General features: G+C 41.0%; 1 protein-coding gene across 3 annotated transcripts in view; it reads left to right on the forward strand.

The window, feature by feature from the left end:
- Positions 1–18,960, forward strand: part of CREB5 (cAMP responsive element binding protein 5) — a 255,838-nt gene that overhangs the window by 172,936 nt on the left and 63,942 nt on the right. For all 3 annotated transcript variants that reach the window (XM_069007193.1, XM_069007195.1, XM_069007194.1), the window contains 2 exons: positions 10,796–10,922; positions 13,040–13,150. In XM_069007193.1, coding sequence (XP_068863294.1) covers positions 10,796–10,922; positions 13,040–13,150 — 238 coding nt within the window. The remainder of the gene's footprint in view (positions 1–10,795; positions 10,923–13,039; positions 13,151–18,960) is intronic.

The raw sequence follows: 18,960 nt of genomic DNA on the forward strand, positions 1-18,960 counted from the left end.
TGTCAGCAAAACCTCCCACAGCCACTACCTGTAGTGCTTCTGTTGTTGTCACGGGGCGTTTCTGGAGCACACATTTCTTGGGGATTGTGCTAGGTGAATTTATTAGTGAATAGCAGCTAACATGTTTTCCACCCTTCAGTGAAATTTGCCTTAGCTATGTAAAAGCTGTGTTTGGGATTCCTGTTTCTTTGACTGATGCTCTCAATCAGTGGATATCTCCCAGTGAGAGGTAAGCAGAGATGGCAGTGTGAACCTTTTAAATAACAAGGGCAAACAACAGTGGCTCAGAGCTGATCTCTGTTGAAGTACAGCTGCAGCAGTTCCCCATGACTTTGTTCTATCTGCCTTGAGATTCACCTCTTCCCTGTGCTTCTCATCATTTGTACTAATGTAGCTGTCAGCTGGGATTTTTAGCATGTTTAAGAGATGAAGCGTGTGCAAAGGTTCTTCCCAAGAAATGGCATATATTCATTTAGATCTTCATGAAAGTTGGAAGGGAATCAGTGAAGTGGGTTGGGGGTGGGAAGAAGGTCACTGAAGACACATAGCTATTTGGCAGCATTAAAATATTTTTACACCTGGAGATGACTTGCTGAACAGATGATTGAGAGTACACCTTCATGTATGTGCTCCTCTCCCTCCACCCACTGAAACAACCAGCAGCTTTGAGACACTGAGCATATTTGGGGCTGTGACCATGGTGGGCTGTGCTAACTTTCCTCTGGGCTGTAGAGAGGCTGGCACCACAGGAACAATGTGCTGATGGCAGAAGTGCTTGGGAAGCAATGAGCGTTAAAAAGCACAGAGTTTTTCTATGGTATGCTTGTTAAAGCATAGGATTAAGAGATGGATTTTGGTCTGCTGCTGATGTCATATATCATCTGAGAGTTTTTCAAGCTTCTAATTTTCAATTTTGCCTATTTCCTATTTTGTTTAGGATATCATGTAGAATTATATAAAGCTTTTCTTAAAGATTTCTACAGTATGTCTTACTTTAATAGTATTTTTAGTGTTGTGTGTAGAATTTAAATCTCAGTAAATAAACAATCTCACATGTATGTACACCTACATATTGTCTTCATTAGCGACTGCGCTCTGCTAGCCAGAGCAAACTCTGCTTTCCACAGTGCATACAGAAGACTTGTGTCTTGTCAGCATGAGACAGACTGAATCTGCCAGTGGCAGATGCTGGAGTGGTTTCCACTCATTTAGGCTGTTTTCTTTAGTCAAACTATTTTCGAGCAGAATTGTGATCAAATCTCTGCTCCATGCCCAACCACAGCATTGCGGCTCCGTGTGCTATGAGTTGTATGCCACGTGGTCTTGAGACTCAGCAACACTTGGAGCCACTGTCTTTGTACAAGCTCTAGACTGATGAAAATGAATGAGAAACTGATGGTTACAGTTTTATTAATTTAGTCATATGGAGCTGAAGAAATGCAAAGATTCAGATTAATTGCCTTTTAATTAATATTATTCTATATTTAAATTGCTAGGAGCTTCTTTTGGGATCTACTATGTCTTTTTGTTGATTACCCACAGCAGCTGTTTTTTTGTGAGGACCTATGTTAGGTACCTGAACTGAATTAGCAATGATCACAAACTGGCTTGCAATTTAAAGCCTTCCCTTAAGTAGCAATCTTAATTTGATTAACTAATGCAGGACCCTTTTCCCAACCTCTTTGTGCAAAGCAACCTTTCCGCTCTAACTTTTACGATGTTGGATGTGGGGGTCCACGGGGGCACTGCTGAGGAAGAAAAAGGCAGGAGAAGTAAAGCCAGCCAAAGTATAGCAGTCCTGTCTGCCTGCAGGCACATGAAGACAGCAGCAAGTACATCTTAGACACCCAGGCAGGCAAACATCTCTGAAACACGGGGGCACGAATCTGCTGCCGCAGCATCCATCATCCTGTGAGGGACAGTGAAAACATGTGCTGTCATCTTTGACATTTTAATTGAAAAGAAAGCTTACACAGATTTCGACCTTAAGCAGTATGTTTATACAAGTGTATACAGAGAAATAATCTGTCAGTTCAGTGCAGGCTCATTGCTATAGGAGTTGGTTTAGTAACTGAACAATCCAACATTAGCTCACACACCTTGCCTTGTTCCATGCCTCAATAATTTTTAGTAGAAATACTTTGCCTAGAGGCATGCAGTTATTAAAAAAGAGGCTCAGCTTGCTTAAAGTCTGGAATTATTAGCTCATGGTAACAAGCCTGCACTGGAGAAACTGTTGGTTCTTTGTTTTCATAACTTTGCTGTAATTCACCATCTTATTTTCAGAGACAAACTTCTGCATTGTTTGGGAAGTTAAAAAAATAAAAAAAAAGAAAAAAGATAAAGAAAAATAAATCACTTCAAAAAGATTTTTTTTCATTTTTATTATAAAGAGGGTTTACAAAGCTCTTTTATCTTAGTATTTCTATTAAATTGCACTGGTCCAAATATAAGGTTAAATTGAAAGACAATTCTGGGAAATTTGTTGTTACCTAATTTCCAGTATAGGAATCAGTTGGTAGTGAGTATTCAGTGAGAGCTCTCTGAAGACCCTCCCTCTCAGCCCTTTAAGAGTAAAATGTGCTTTTTCTCCATCGTTTTTGCAACCTACTATCCCTTTCAGATGCAAAGTTGTGAAGGTCGAATTTGCACTGCTGTAACATGTGTGTGAAAGGAGTCACTTGAGCAAATGAGGGCTCCAGCACCTTTAGATAGCCCAAACCTGGCAGAAGAGTTACTTGGTGTTCAGTTGTCACTTTCTCTGGATGCTGGGGGTAGGTTTCTTTCCAGCTGTTTAACCTGTTAATATTTTTCCTCTGTGAGCCTCAGATTTTCAAATTTTCTTAATTTTGCTTGCCAGGCTGGAATCTTAAGCCCAGATTTTAAAAAGAGTGGTCATATTAAAAAGTGTTTGTGTAAGCTTTATTGCTGTTATTATTCCTGGTTTTAGTCAGCTGCATTTGCATATTACAGCTACCTATTTTTTCAAAGAAAAGTGATACACCTTTATTTGTGGGGCTGCAAAATAATTTGTTTTCCTGAAGAACTAAGTTTGGTTCTGTTTGAGCTGAGAGACTGCGATGGCAATGGAATCAGTTTGACATCATTGCTTGCTTTTATGATCAAATCATATTTATGCTGCAGTTTTTTGGGTTTATCCCACTTCTTTTTTTTTTCTTATTTTAATACAAAAATGTGTTTTTATATGGGCTAGTTCTTTATAATCCCTCGAACCTGCCTTTTGCTGTGTTTCCCTGTTTTGCTTTAACTATGCCATTATTCTTCACATATCATTTGTGAGTTCCAGCTGTGTGCATAACACTGTGCAGAACATAAACTTCTCTGAGGAGGTTATAGTCTAAGAAACCATTCTAGCTTTTCTTATTTTTCTTGTAATGGGTCAGGCAATAAGACCCAGTGAAATATTTAGAGGGAAAGAAAGATTGAAACCAGCAGTTTCTAAGACCTGTAAGAGCCAAAAGGCAAATGTTAATGGGTTTTGTGAGGCTTCCAAGGACCTGCTGGTCCTTGTACTTGTGCTGAATTTGCAGAGGTTCCTTAAACATGTGTTCAGGAAATATAGGTGGCATTAGCACAACTGGAGTTTCTAAAGGCAAGATTTATCATTGACTAAACCTTTAAATAGACTTTGGACCACTAAATACATGATGGGGCTGCTGATTTGTGGGGCTTTTCTCCTACAAGCTCAGGTGAAAAGTACAGAAATCTTAACAAATTTTGAAGGCATTTTTCCACAGGATGATAGTATTTTACTGTGTGTGTATATATATATATATATGTGTGTGTATATATATATATATATATATATATATATATATATATATATATATATATACCCATTCTCTCTCTGGGTTTGTTGTTGTTGTTTTTATAGTTTTTCTTTCCCTTCATTTGGGTCTTCTCTTCCTGTGTATTACAACAGGTGATCAAGAATGCATTTCTGAGTTGCTTTGTTTCCAAATGAACAGCTTCTCCTCAAGTGGCATCAAGGGATACGTGAATTGAGAAGTAACACCTCTTTAGTTGCTTTTGACTTTGTTCCGTATCATTTCATATCTGTATGCTGCATCTTGCTCCTTTTGTGATGCTTGTTGCTGAATTCATTCTTCCTCTGTGCCAATGTATAGCTTGTTATCTTAATTGTGTCAGCTCTTCTGAGACACATACATGGGCTTCCCTTCACTTCTGAATCAAGCATCGTCTTTAAGACTTTTGGAAGCTTAGCCTTATCTTATCTCAGTCCTCCAGTTTCTCATTACAGTGTCAAGCATCACTTTCACTTTGCCAGTGTCTTTACCATCAGCTGGTTTCTCTTTCCCAGGTAGAAATATCTTCTTCCAGCACTGGGAAAATACCTAAAGGTAACACATATATGAAGATACATGCACACTCCATTTAAAAATCTCTAGAGAAAGCATAGCTTTTTCTGGATGCTTCCCAAATCCTCTTAAGTTATGAGCCACAATTTTCCCTCTCTAGAGTGTTGCCCTTCCTGTATCTCAATGTTAGTTACTCCCTTCCTCTTGCAAACTTCCTCAGTCCTGTCATTTCTGAGCATACCAGTTAAATAAAAAGCATACAAAGAAACAAAAAAGCACCCAGAGTAGTGCCTCTAAATTGTCTCCAATTCTTTAGCATATTTATTTGCTTGTGTGTTCTATCTCCGTCTTCTACTTTTCATCTGGTTTGTGTCTCTAGAATGTAAACACACTCTGTATGAATTGTCTCTTATCTGTGTTTGTACAGTGCCAGGCTCAATGGGGTCCTGGTCCCGACTGGGACCTTTGGGCACCACCACAGTATAAATGTCTGCTACTGATAATAATAATCTACCTACATCATGCAGATGTCTGAATTATCTGAGAAATACAAACAAGGATCTTTACTAGGTTGGCAGGGAGCCATGAATTCTAGGTGCCAGTTTTCTTTTCCCCTGAATATGGTTTGGCTCCCTGAAAAACTTGGTGACACAAACCTCCGACTTCTTGGAAAGCTTGGCTCTCTGGTGGTGATGTGATTAAAACATCATTAAACATGGGATACAGCAGGTCAGGTGAGGTCCCTTGCAACTATGCAAGGTATTCCAAGTGCTGCTCTGATGCTTTGTTGTTGCTTTCCCTTGTGTTTATTTTTTCTTTCCTCCTCTGAATGACAAATGGATAAATTGAAACTAGACAAAACTGCCCTGCTTTGAGGGTGGGAAATAATGGATCACAAATGAGGAAAGCTGTAGTTAGTTTGATGGGCTTAAATAATGGCAGTGTGGATCAAAAACCAGCAGACCAGCAGTAAATGAGGCAGCCCCTCCAGTCAGAACACATTTCTCAGATTAAAACATCCCCTCCATGTCTTTGCCTCTGACTGAATTATTCAAATATTGAAGGCCCAGGACAGCACTCGGGCCAGGTACTCTGGCTGCAGTAGCTGCTGTAAAAGCAGCTTGCAGCTGGTCTGTGCAACCACATGCTACAGGGAACTTAGTTTATGCAATGAAAAGTTTAATTGTGACAGTACCTGGCTGTCAGTGAGACTTTCAGAGGGTAGACTGCAGCCAGCTGTGCTTATTCTCAGTATGGTAGGCTGCTTGGGGGCTTCAATCTGAAAGCCACCCTAACCACATGCACATACTGACATCCCTTGAAAAGATCCAGGCTGCTGGCATGCAGTGATTGCTCCTCATTACATTGGTGATAACAGTATCGTTGCTGCCTTATTCACCTCTGTCTCCCTATTGCTTCCACTCACCCTCTCTCGTTTTTAACTTGATCTCCAAGCTTTTTGGGGCAGGACTTCACCTCACCCACAAATTTTAAACCAAGGCTTCCAGCCATTGCTGTAATAAATATGTAGATACATACATGTTATACATATATATAAAAATGATCAAAGTCTGATCGAGTGTGTTGTGTAACTGCAGTGTGGTACAGAAATCCCTCAGCCAATGCTGACCCAACATGGCAAATTGCCATGGCACAACCAGCCACCTGTGGCTGCTCTGGTGTGAGCTGGCCAGGTCAGAAGGCTATGGAAAGTGAAGAGATGAGTTCCTTTACTCCAGTGCAACTTGGTATACTTCTGGCTAAACTTTTTCCACACCAGTGCTAACTGAAGTGGAACAAACAGGGTCATGATGTAGGTATTCTCAATGACCTTGCATGAATGCTATGTGCAGCACAGTAAGGAGCAGGAGAGAGGTCATGGTAAGACCCACTGACCCACAGTGTTTTACCATAATAGAAAACGTTATGCAGTGATACTTTAAATAGCATCAGTCCTTTTGCACATAGCCCCACATGGTCTCGGTCACTAGGAAGCTACTCTCATGAGACCTCAGCAGCAAATTGTCATCTGCCCAAATTATCCTTGAAGACTTCAAGTTAAGGGAAGCCTAGTCTTTTAATAGACAAATATAGTGTTTAGTCATCAGACAGTCAGTTGCATCATATCAGATGGAGCATTTGGTATTAATCTGGGAGGAACATACTGAAGTATATATCATAGATATTTGACTACCTTAGAGGAGTTGTCTTTAATCATTGGGTAGAGTCATATGATGGAATATGATCAAGTCACCATGGCTTAGCAAGGTACCACCCATCTATTCAAATGTTAATGAGGGTGATTCATGGTGTCAGCATGACCATGCAGAGGAAGAAGGGCCAACGTGGTCAGCTACAGCAGCTTGGCTAACATGTGGTATTTTACTAAGCCACCATAATGCTGACTATCTAGGCCACACATGCCCAAAGAGACAGTGAGCAAATGCTGCCCAAGACCCTGTCATGTCCAACAGTAGGCTTCCACTGGAACACAAGGAAAATTCTTAAATTTTGGAAAAGCCCCACGGATAGCCAGATTTTTAGTAAGGTTGAGCACCTGCCAGTTCTCTATCTTATCTGTCCTTTTTTTGTGGACTGTTTGCCCAACAGCCCTATTTATTTAGCAACACAGGTGCCAAGGAATGAAAATCTCTGTCAAAAATATTGACTGACAGGCTGCAGGCAGTACCTCCTCAGCATTTACAAAGAGAGGAGCAGATCCAATACATCCAACATTAAAAATAACAATTATAAACTCTCACTGACTTTCTTTGCTGCCAGATAGAAAGCAACAACAAAAGAGATTGTGTTGTCCTTGGAAGAAATGTCTCAGACAAATTGAGTATCTCAGCCTGTACGGTTCTGTGCCATACACATTCCCTGAGCTTTGTGAGAGTGTGCAGGAGCTCGTGCTAAATCCATGACCTGTGTTCAGTGTAGGAGCAGTGGAAGTATCCATGAGTACTGGCCAATGTTTCCCTGTTTCAGTTTCCCTGATAAGGGAGGGGGGAATCCAGTGTGCGTTATGTAGCACTTATATCGATGGCAGGAGCACTGCAGACTTTTCAACAAAGAAGTTCAACCTTGAAGTGCAAGGCTTCTCTGACTGCTCTGCACCTCTTTTAAAAAGCAAACTTGGGAACAGACTAGCAGGAGTGTAGCAAGAAAACCCACCTGAAGTACTGAAGAGTTTTTCCCTCTAGCTAAGTGTAAAGCATGTACTCTGTCCTAAAATGAAGCAGCATTAAAGGTAAAGCTGGGGACAGCAAGGAAGATTCTTTGCCATTTTAATAAATTCCTATAATTCCCCTTTGCCCAAGCCCCATATTCCCAAACTCATTAAAGCAATTTTGGAATTTTTTTTGGCTCTGGAACATGTAAGCAAAATCCAAACCATGCAGTCCCTTGAGAATCACTTGCACAAATTGTATAGGTCAGGCCAAAATAAGTTTCTGTCAAACAGCCTAACACCTAAGCTTATTATGAAACTGGTGAATCATACAAAGGGTCTGTATGTGGGGCACTCTCAGAATGAATAAAGGTGTGTGGGGGGCTCTTGTCATGGTACCTGTTTTACTTTGACCCTACTGAAAACTCAAGCAGTATTTTTATTGAACGTGTGGCCCTGGCCAGCGCTGCTCCCATAGATTCTTTCTAAGCTGGTGGACTCAAGAGAGCTGCAGAGTGGGCAGGTGGGTGCACACCTCAGTCTCATTCCAGGCCAGGCAGGAGAGTGCACCAGTGCTTTCTCCTTTCCTGCCCGCTCCTCCTGCCTGCTGTCCAAGAGGAAACCCTAAGTGCATCCCCAGCAGGGGCTGCAGCACACTCTGTTCTGCCCCTCAAATACCCCAGCATGGGGGTCCCAGCCCTGCCATCTAGCACATGGACTTTAAAGCCTCAGGTAGAGAAGACCTGTTTGAATTTGCTGTCTGCTGCTTTGCATGGCAGTAGTTCTGGTGAGGATGGGTGAGTGGGAAGTGGACGCTGCTTGTGGGAGTCACCACAGCCTCTAAAAAATCAAACTAAGATCTCCTTCTCACACTCAACTTGATATCTCCTCACTTTTTTCTTTGCAAAAGAGCACTGAATCTGCTTTTCATGCTATTTTGATCCTGTCCTATTGATTTGTCAGTCCTCATGTGTGAATGAGTGCTGGTACATGGAGCATCTGAGTTTAAGTGGACAGTAGAATAGGTCAAGGTCTGTGTACTTTGAGTATATTTTCTGAGCTCATTCTTCCTGCACTGCATCCATTCCACTTACACTACCTCCACAGCTCCCAAGGCTTATCCACGTACTGAGCTGACTGTAGAGTTGCGTATCCCAGAAATTCATTCATGTTCCCTCAGAGAACTTACTGCACTCTTTCACAGGATCACACCACACATTTGGAAAATGTTGTCTTGATTTTTTTAAGGTGTTGTGAAGATATAAGTACGTCATATTCCTCCATCAGCAGATACCCAGGGAGGCATAGGAAGAACTCCTTGTCTGTATCTGAGATACATTTGTTGTTATTTTTGGGTTTCTTTCTTCCCCTTCTGAATAAGTACTGTATGTGTCTGGGAGGATTTTTAAAGCATCCTTCAAAACACAGGCTTTTTCTCTCCATGGAGAGCCAAGACAAAAGGATGGGTTCAGTTGTGTGCAGCTGCTAAAAGAGGGCAGCTGAGGGCAGAAGGGTGGGAGGAGCAGAGTGTCTGAGTAGAGGGAATTGTCAGGGCAAGGATTTTGAGGTGGCATTTGTTGGGATATAAATGTTTCTGGGGAGACAGGGTTGAAGAGATGAGTGTTGAAGCACTGCAGGTCCAAGGATGGGAAATACTGGGGAGTTTTAAGGAAGAGGGGATTAGGTGGTTTGAGGTCTTGGCAAAAGAGAAGGAGACTTGTACGTCAGAAGAAGGTGGTTTTGCTGTCAGACAGGCACATACATTTTGGGAGCCTGGATGTGATGCCCTCCATACTGGCTGTCTGTGAATCCCATTGCTCACAGACTTCGGGCTTTCTGCATGTTGTTAGATAACTGGAAGTGACAGGCAAAGTTAGAGGAGAGGTGTATGTATCCATGGCTGCTGGTGCCATTTGCAATTAGAGGGGCAAAATGTATCACCCATCATTTGGTGTGACACAGTTCAGGCCAAGTGGGATAGTCTTCCCCTTGCTCCTCTAGGGTTATGACTCTGCTTCCCTGACCCGGTCAGCCTAGTTTTGAGGTGTGGATTCATCACTGAAGCAAAGGATGCTTCTGCCAAGGCTGAAAATCAGCCATGATATTTAGAGGCTCTAAACATCTTAGACTCCTTCCATGCTCCCCCTTGCAGAGGCTCTTCAAACTCAAAGATTATGCACCCTCTTCTCCAGTCCTTCTCATACCTTTTGGGGGCAACTCTCCTTCCCAATAAACAGTCTAAACCATGTGCTATACAAAAGGGCATCCTGTTCTCTGAGAATTTAACATACCTACTTGTACTGTCAGTATTGTTGAGGTCCTGTATGTGAAAACTTTATTTTCTAGCTTTTTGAAGAGGTAACAAGTTACACTCACCCCTAACTTCAAGCAACTCATACTTTCTTCAAAACTAAAAGAAACCCCAAAACAACAACAAACTGATAATATAACTCCCAAGACCACGTTCTTAAAGGCTTTTTTCAAAGTGTAATCCCAGCATTTTTTAATCCATTAATTTTATAATTCTTCTTTGTGAGTGGGCCTGCTTTCTCACATGCACTGTTTTCCCTGTGATGTACTTAAAAACATCCTTCTAAGTCTTTTGAACCCCTTTTGCCAAAATAATTCACTCTGCTTGTCTATAGTCCATACGTTTTCTTCCATAAACTGCTTAATCTGAATGTAATTTTCCTAATTTAATTTCTACTTTATTTTTTTCCCATTTTTTGTGTCCTGATGGTGTGCTAAGTGGTAAAATTAGTAATCTTGCTTTAGAACAAAGGCTTGGTAGAGTTTTACAGGAGAGATTATCAAGGGTGATTTGAAATACTCGTTTTAGAGTAGCTTTTTTACAGGTGATAAAATTTAAAAATTAGCTTGAGAGGTAATTTTCTGTCATAGGCTGCAAAACTATCATCCAGATATTTTTGTTCCTGAGGGCTAAATTTACAGCAGTGCACTAATGCCAGAAAATTTTCCTGCTTTGTTTGTAGAAATCTTTCGCTAGCCACTGAACGATGCAGAGGTGCTCAGACTGAGACCTGCTGATACGTTTACATTCATGTCGTATCAGATGAACTGTAGGGGTGCTTTAACTGATAAAGATAAGAAGGAAGGTGATTCACCTTCTTCTTGAAGACTTTATGTTCCACTGATTTATGCAGGAAAGGACAAATCCTGGATTGGTTTATCTGGAGCTGCCTGTGCCTACCAGTGGCTGGCAGGGTAAGGCTTGTTTTGGTCTCCACAGCCCATGACAGCTTTCTTTTCTTTTCTCTTCTTCTAGGCCTGTCCCAGGTTCTCTGTCTTCACTACTGCACCTACACAACCGACAAAGACAGCCTATGCCTGCCTCTATGCCTGGCACCCTGCCCAACCCTACCATGCCAGGATCTTCTGCTGTACTCATGCCTGTAAGTTTTCTGGTTGGCTTTTTTGCAGGGAGGAAAGCTGTGTTGTGTTTGATTCAATCTAAGCAGAGGTGAAAGTCTGCTGGATTTTCTAAAAACCCAGCATATTAAGTTAAGGAAGCTGGACCTTCTGTAGTGCTTCATCTTAGACAAGAGTATTTTTGATGAAGTTAATGGCATGCTAATTAGTGTGAGTGATTAGAAGCAGTTTACATGAGACTACAATTTGTGATTCTCATACTTGGTCATGTAGGTGAGATCAGTATGCCTGTGCTGAAACAAAAAGATTTTTCTGAACTGAGAAAAAAACTGGAAAAGTAACGTACATAAGTTATGTCTGTGAACTCTAAGTGATCCTCTTATGTGGGAGATAACCAGTTAAAAAGAAGGAAATGTAGCTTACTTTTCTGGTTTGTTAACTTGCACTTACTTAGAACTAGGTAACAATTGCTGCTCATCTCGCCTTATTTCCAAAGGGATGGGAGTATTTCCCATTTTATGGAAGCCAGAGGGCTGCTTTACAATTGTAACTTAAAATCTTAAATTATTTTAACCTTTTAACCTTTTCAGTAGAAGACATTTGGGCAGGTTAGGGGTGGGGAAAAGTAAGGATGACATGGGGAAGAGGGGATGGAGAAAAAATTTTTTGCTTCATTTCACTGTGTTCAGTTTGCGAGACAAACCTGAGAGCAATTGACCATGGGAGGGAGAAAAGCACTGTATGTTCTGGCTTTGCTGGATCAAGGGGAACACTCCACAAGGATACAAAGATTCAGGTTTGGCTACTATTCATGAGCAGTCATGAATAAGTTATTAATTATTAATTTGTCAATAAGGCTCTCCTGGAATATCGATCAGGAAGTCTAACAAAAAAAAACGTAAGGCATCATTGTGGGAATTTTTTTTCTGGCATGATTCCCAAGGAACCCGAAATGGAGCAAGCATCCAGCAACCCTGTAAGTTCAGTGGCTTCAGTCTGCTGCTGGGGAGCCCTTTGGGCAGCTTTACTTGCAGACGAGCAGGTGTGCTCCGGCTGCGAGCCCTGGAGAGATGAGCATGGAGGCGAGACAGACCCTGTCAGTGCTGGCTGCCCCTCCTGCCCCACAGCACTTCTGAAAGGGCTGCAGGGGAAATGGCAGTGGGAGGTGCTCCTACCCCATGGAGAGAGGGTAAGGGGGCCTTGGCAGCTTTTCCCTGCCAGCGGGCAGTGGGATGTGCACATTTCCCCAAAGCCCAGCACCCATTTTTGCAGGCATCATGGAGGGTGGGAGACAGCACCTCACCGCAGGGCACAAAATATAGCTCCTCTGCTTGGATTGCTCAGAAGGACCCAGAAGTGTCTTTTTTGTAGGAGTCAAAGATTTGGGGGACTGGCTCAAAGCAAGGTGGGATGCTCAGCTCTGGCTGGAAACAGCACCATAACCCTGCTTACCACCCCTGACAAGGCCTAGCAGTGCATGGGGCTTGTCTCTTTTTGGGGAATACCCTCCAGGAAATGATTTTATAGAGGACTTACTGCCATTAGGTTTTGTTTGTATTGCTCCCTCCCAGCCTAGTGAGATTAGCTTGCAGAAAGGGCTCTGAACAGCCAGGAGAAGGTTTGCTTTGTTTTTTGCTATCTTAGCAGTGCATGAAAGCTTCCCTTACAAGACATATGGAAAACTCTTCCCAGCTGAGCAGTCCGAGTGAGGGAAAAACAGCCAGCTTGTTTTCCATATGCTTGAGATTGTAGATTTTTATTTATGCTTTTAACAAGCTAAGTTGGGCTGCACTGGACGGGGAATCTACAATTTTATACAGTGATGCTTTTAAAACCACTTAACTCTGAGTGTTGTTATACTGAAAGGGAGAAAATCATTACAAAAAAGCGCAAACCTGGGTGGCTGCTACATCTGTTTATTAAAGAACCCCTTTCTTTATAATTGGCTGTGAGTTTTCAGGGCCGATTCTGATGAAACACACACCTACATGCATACACATATGCAATTCATGACACAGATTGTTATTTTCCCAGTCATGACTTGAAGAAATAAAGCTGAGTCCATTTAAATAGAAACTGAGAGTAAATTATTGCAAATGTCTCCAGATGTTTTCAAACCTTTTTTTTTTTCTTTTAAAAGATGGAGCGACAAATGTCAATGAACTCCAACATCATGGGGATGCAGGGGCCGAACCTCAATAATCCATGTGCTTCACCTCAAGTTCCCCCAATGCATTCAGAAGCCAAAATGGTAAAAAGAGAATTTTTAAAAATTGCTGTATTTTCTCATATTGCTGTTGCATACCAGTCGCCCAGACAGTGGGGGGGATGTAGCCAGACACTGCTTACTTCATTCTTAGTCATACGTTATACTCTTTTTTAATATGCTGCAGTAAATTGCCTTTGTGTCTATGAACTTTCAAGATGTTCCTAGTCTTAACTGATCTCTCTGTGAGAGGGAACTGAAGGGTGAGCTATACGTTCCATACTGGGCTAAACAGGATTTTTGGTGCAGATTAGTAGAATTTAAGCAAATGGTTTGGCTGTTTCTATAATGGTGTCTGTGCTCCACAACTTGACCAAAAGAAAATTGTCAGTTAATAAAGAGTGCAGTAAAAAGTGTGTGCTGTGGAGGGAGTGTACATAGTCCTTGCTTTTTCCAGATAGGAGGAGCATGGTGTGTCAGAGGAGCATACCAAACAATATATGTATATAGAACTGGGATATTTTCTTATACTGGAATGTAACAAAGCTGTTCCCATCAAAAAGAAGTGTCAGAATCTGGACAAATGCAATTTATTTATACAAGTCAAATGTCATAACAAAAAACCAAATTTGTTTTTTAAAGTTGTTCTACATCTTAAAAGGTCAAGGCTTCTCAGGCATATATACTGATATAGGATTGATGTAGGTAAACTAAACTATAGGTGGACATTAATTAGTTTTCCCCAGCTTTATATGCACTCTTGTGGAGGTATTTGGCACTAATATCCTTGGAATCAAGTTATCAGTGTAGAAATGCTTTGGCTTTTTAAGTTTCAGAACTGCCATTTGCTGCTGTCTAATGGAAATATGAGGACAGAAGTTTTTAGTTTTAACTTTGTAGGGTTTTTATGCTCTCAAGATACCTCATCATAGCGGAAAACAGGAGCAACTTCATTGAACTTCTTTCAGTGGCATTTTGCCAAGGTAAAATTGTCATAAGTGAGAGAATGAAATCAAGCCGACAAAGATTAAGCAACCACATATTTTTATATATTTCTACTTTGCATGCCTGGTACAGCTTTTAAAGTTGTTGTCATCTATCCTGAGGCAAAGAAAAATATCTACTTGTCTATTGGTATGGTGCACGCAGCAGACTCTGGGTTAGGAGAAACAACATATATGAGCTTATTCTACCTCTGTTTTCTTAGGTTGGGTAGGTCATGCCTCTGCCTCACTGTTGGTCTGGGTTAGGCTGTTAACCCAACCTCTGTTAACACTCTGTCTAAAACCACACTCCGTAAACATGCAGCCAGTTGGTCAGAAGAAGAACGATAGCCAAAAATGCTGCCTCCCCCAGCCAAGGAAAACCTGTGGTCAAGAGTTCTCTCTGCTGTACCACACAGTGACGGTGACATGCCAAATGGCAACAGCATCTGCAGCAGAGCTTGTTAAAAACTTTTTGGAATAGGCAAGTGTTTTTTCAATGCAAGTGTAGCTGAGCCAAGCTAAATACTCCTTGGCTGAATAAATTCAAAACTGGCATCTGTTTTGGGGACTAAAGGTTCTGTAGTTTACTCTCTCCCCACACCCCCTGCCTCTTTTTTACTGGTAGTGTGAGGCTACTTAAGAACAAGATTAAATTATTGGTGCCTATGGTGAGAATTCTGTGCTTTAATAACTGAAACTGTACATTAATACAAATTACCTTTTAATATGGGTAAGGTTTAGTCCCTAAATCTAATGTATGAATGCATTTTAATGTATGAAGAAATTGCTATCAGTTCCAAAAAATGGTGTAGTGAACAAGCAGAGCCTTTGCTTCTCAGGGCCTTTCTGCCACCCTTCCAAGGGTAGCAAAAATCTGCACACATTAACTCTTACGAGCTATAATTCAGAGCTCCAGGACTTTTCCTCTTTTCAAATGCAGGTTTGGTGCTTTTAAAATATTTTATATTTCTATATTCTAATTTTTTACTTTCTGTACTTTCTGTAACGTAAAAAGCCTCTTCATTTAGCCACTGCGTTGAGGAATATGAATCTATTAACAATACTCTGCATGAATACAAAGTAGAAAAAATGTAGGAAATATTCAGAGCAAAATTCTTTCTTTCATCTAAGTTTATGGATTTAAAATCAGAATCATCTGTATTACAGGGATATTTGTTCTTTTTCACTTTTCTTCATGCTTAAAGCATGAGACTTCACAGACTGGTGACTTTTTAAAAAAAAGTTAAAATTGGAGGTGCTTAGTACCTTCTCAGACTGTGTCCTGCATTAGGAAGGAATTTCAGATTTCCCTGGATTCTGCTGATGTTATTACTGTTGGTGCATTCAGCATTGCTTATGTTCTTTTTGGCTGGCCCCACCACCCTGAGAAGAATGTATGTGTCAAACACCAGACAGAGTCATCTAAGATGCTTGTAGCTAGTGATTGAAGTAGCTGGAGAAGTCCTGGGGACTTTGGGCCTGATTCATCAGGTGCCCAAGTCCATGGGAGTATCAGCACTTTTGGGAGGCCTACATGAGAGAATGCGGGACAGGCTCCTGTAAATGTGAGACCCAGATGTGAGACCAAATTCTTCTGGCCTCATGGCAGTATGTACCTGAGCAAGGGAAGCACAATTTGGTATGCAGCAGTCATAACACTATTTGGTGACACATGTGACTTAATTTGCCTCTGTAAAATGCATATGAATAAATAATATCTGTAGGGATGCTGTGTGATGCCAGGTTTTTTAAAGAAAGCAGATAGACAGCAAGATTCATACCCTTGATTGGTTCATAATTTGTGTATAGTGGGAAATGGAAGCCAGTCTGATAAATATATACATTGTCTGATATACATCTACACACACACATATAGAATATATGTGGCATTAATGTAATGTTTCTGTAATAAGAAATACGTATTTTGATCACCTTGTATCACCTGGCATTTATGGAAAGCCACACTCTGCCACCCAAGATGCTCGCTTCATGGTTTAATTTTTTTTTTTTTCAGGAGAATGTTCCATCAAGTATTAAGGTATTGTAGATGACATCCCAGAACTGATTTAATTTATCTCCACAATCTCAGTTTCCCTCACAGTATGCCTCTCAATTAGGTTATCACCTAATGCTTTAAAACTGTCCTAGTAAATGAATGAGTGAACATCTAAATCAATACTGCTTTCTTCTTAGATTCACAGCTGAGTGGATAAAACTCTCGTGCTGCCCACCAAAAACACACATTGATTTTATATTAAAATATATTGCATTGGAAAGGAGAGGATACATATAGCTCTTAAGTCTACATGGTAAAAATATGCAGAGTAGCACGTGTAGCATATTAACATGTGGTTCAGTAGGCTGAAAGTATTATGAAGTTGGAACTGTTGGCAGTACCTTTGCCTTAATATACTGCCTACATACAGTTTGGTTTTGCAGTTTCAGAGTAATGGAGGTTTCAGAACTCGGAAGTGCAATGCCGTGTGGATTACTGGAGTGAAAGATAAATAGTGTGCACTGAACCACTGGAAGCCTGTGTGACAGCAGGTCTTTTCGATGGAGCTGATGCCTTTCTATCTGAATTTTGCAAGGCGTTGATCTTTACCTGTAGAAATTTATAGCCTCTGAAAGGAGGTATAAAAAGCATGCTGGCAATGAAAGAATTGAACTTAAAAATACAGTTCTCAATTTAATCTATTATTTTTTCTTTTACATCTGTCTGCCACTTGCTGGATATGTAGTTTTATAAAATTTAAATAAAATATTATATATGTAGCTTGGCTGTGCCTGTAATTCTGACAGAACATGTATGGTTCTTTGGAAAATAAAAGAAATTATTTCTGTATCAGAAGTGCATAGGACTGTGGGTTGTTATTTTTGCCTTGTAAGCATTACTAGGTTAAACAGCAAAAAATAAAAAATAAATTTTGAAAGTGTCTGTCAGATGAAAGACTGAAAACATAACCAGAAAAGAAAAGTAATAAATTGGTAGAGTGCATGTTCCTAATTATAATAGTAAAATAACGGAACCTCCTAATTTACTTAAGAATGCTGGACGGCTTTGGCAGAGTAGAAGGAGAGAAGTGAAAGAAATTACAGTGAGCCAGTTATCATCAGCACTAATTTTTATTCAACTTAAGTAGAGGTAAGGGGCCAGATCCTACTGGTGGCTGTGTAAATCCCAGTTGAAGCATCCCAGAGGAAAGGCCAGGCCGTCTGCAGAGACCTGGGTGCGTTTCGTATGGCTCTGAGACAAGCACGTCTTGCTATCTCCAGGAGCACAACATGTCAGCCAAACGGGAAAGGCTCGCCCACAGAGGTGGAGGGCTTCCATTGGATGCAGGTTGTGGTCTGAGTTTGGATGGAATCTTCTGCTGCTCCTTGTTTCACAAATAATGTGTGTTCCTGTGCCCTGAGCTGTGAAGATGCAAAGTGAGAAGCAGCTGGAGTAAGCTCTTACCTTGGCCCCGCTTTGGTGCTCGGCTCAGCCATTGCAGCAGCCCTCGGATATGGATGCAAAGAGTGCTGCCCAAACAGCAGTGGCTGGGACAGCTGGTGGCCTAGGGAAGGATATCCCTCTGGATTCCAGTCTGGTTTCCAAGGTTTCCATACTGATTTCAGGCAAGGGGCTGACATAGGCAGTCCAGGCAGGATCAGAGCCACTGAAGCTCCAGGTTTAGATACTTCACACTTTGTGACTGAGGATACTTTGTTGAACAAAATTAATGGTTTGAAGTCTATGTTTTCCTATCAAGCTGGCTGGGAATGGAATCACTTCAGTAGAACAGCACATATTACTTTAGGGCCAGAAGGCTTTTCTTTGCATGGATTCTGGACTACTGAGCAGAAAGAAAAATGTTGCATCTCTGCAGAGCTTTCAACAGCAATTGCTCATCTTGTACTTTACAATAAAGCAATGAAAGCAGCATAAGAGAAAAAAAAAAGTGCAAAACAAAGTCTTCCAAATAAAAATAGAGTTGTGACAAAATTTCCTGTATCAGTAACTGAGAAGTGTTTTCACAGGAGGGACTGTTATATAGTTAAAACCCACGGTGCTTCTGCAACTGTTGACAAAACTCACTATTCTGAAATTGTTATCTCCTGTTACATTTGTGCTTATGTTTTAAAGTCCCCAAAGCCAAACTTTCAGTGTGCTCCTGATCTGTGCTTTAAAACCTTTCCAGGGCAGTAGCTTTGCCTGCAGACAGTGTGCCTTGCTGTGGATTAAGGTATTGTCATGATAGGTGAAGACAATCATATTCTGGTTTGTTTACTGAAACAGGACCTTGTACCCGTCGTGCCTAAATTCTGGATTATGTACTAGACTGGGTAGGAACTAATTCTTCTTAAGCTGTCAGTGGCTCAGTAAGTTCACTAGGGAAGCAAGGCAGTTCAGTTACTCATCCCTGCTGTGAATGTGTGCCGAATATCTGATCTTGCTCTCCTGAGTGCATATGAATTGCGTTGCTTCTTGCAGGCACAAGTTGTAACAATTCCTTGCATTTTTCTTTCTTTGTGTCACTTTAGACTGTGGTGATCTTATCAGCACTATTTCCCTAGAAGAATTTGGATTTTTATTATTTTGTTTGCCTTGATTCAGCTGGGTGTTAAAGTGACCTTGCTTTCTCCCCCACCCACCAGCCCTCACCCTTTCTTCCTGTTTCTCCACCACCCTCCTTCCTTAGAGGATTTACTGTCTCTGTAGATTTGTTTCTCTTTCTCCTTTTCTCCCCAGTGTCCACCCTGATTTTGTAACCATAGCAATAACTGAAATACAATCCTAATATTTGCTTGCTGTAGCTATCATCTAGCCCAACAGATGAACTGTTGGATTTTGTGTGTCATAAGGTTTTGAAACTTAAGTCTGAT

The sequence above is a fragment of the Aphelocoma coerulescens genome, chromosome 2, assembly GCF_041296385.1.
Source record: "Aphelocoma coerulescens isolate FSJ_1873_10779 chromosome 2, UR_Acoe_1.0, whole genome shotgun sequence".
NCBI lineage: Eukaryota > Metazoa > Chordata > Aves > Passeriformes > Corvidae > Aphelocoma > Aphelocoma coerulescens.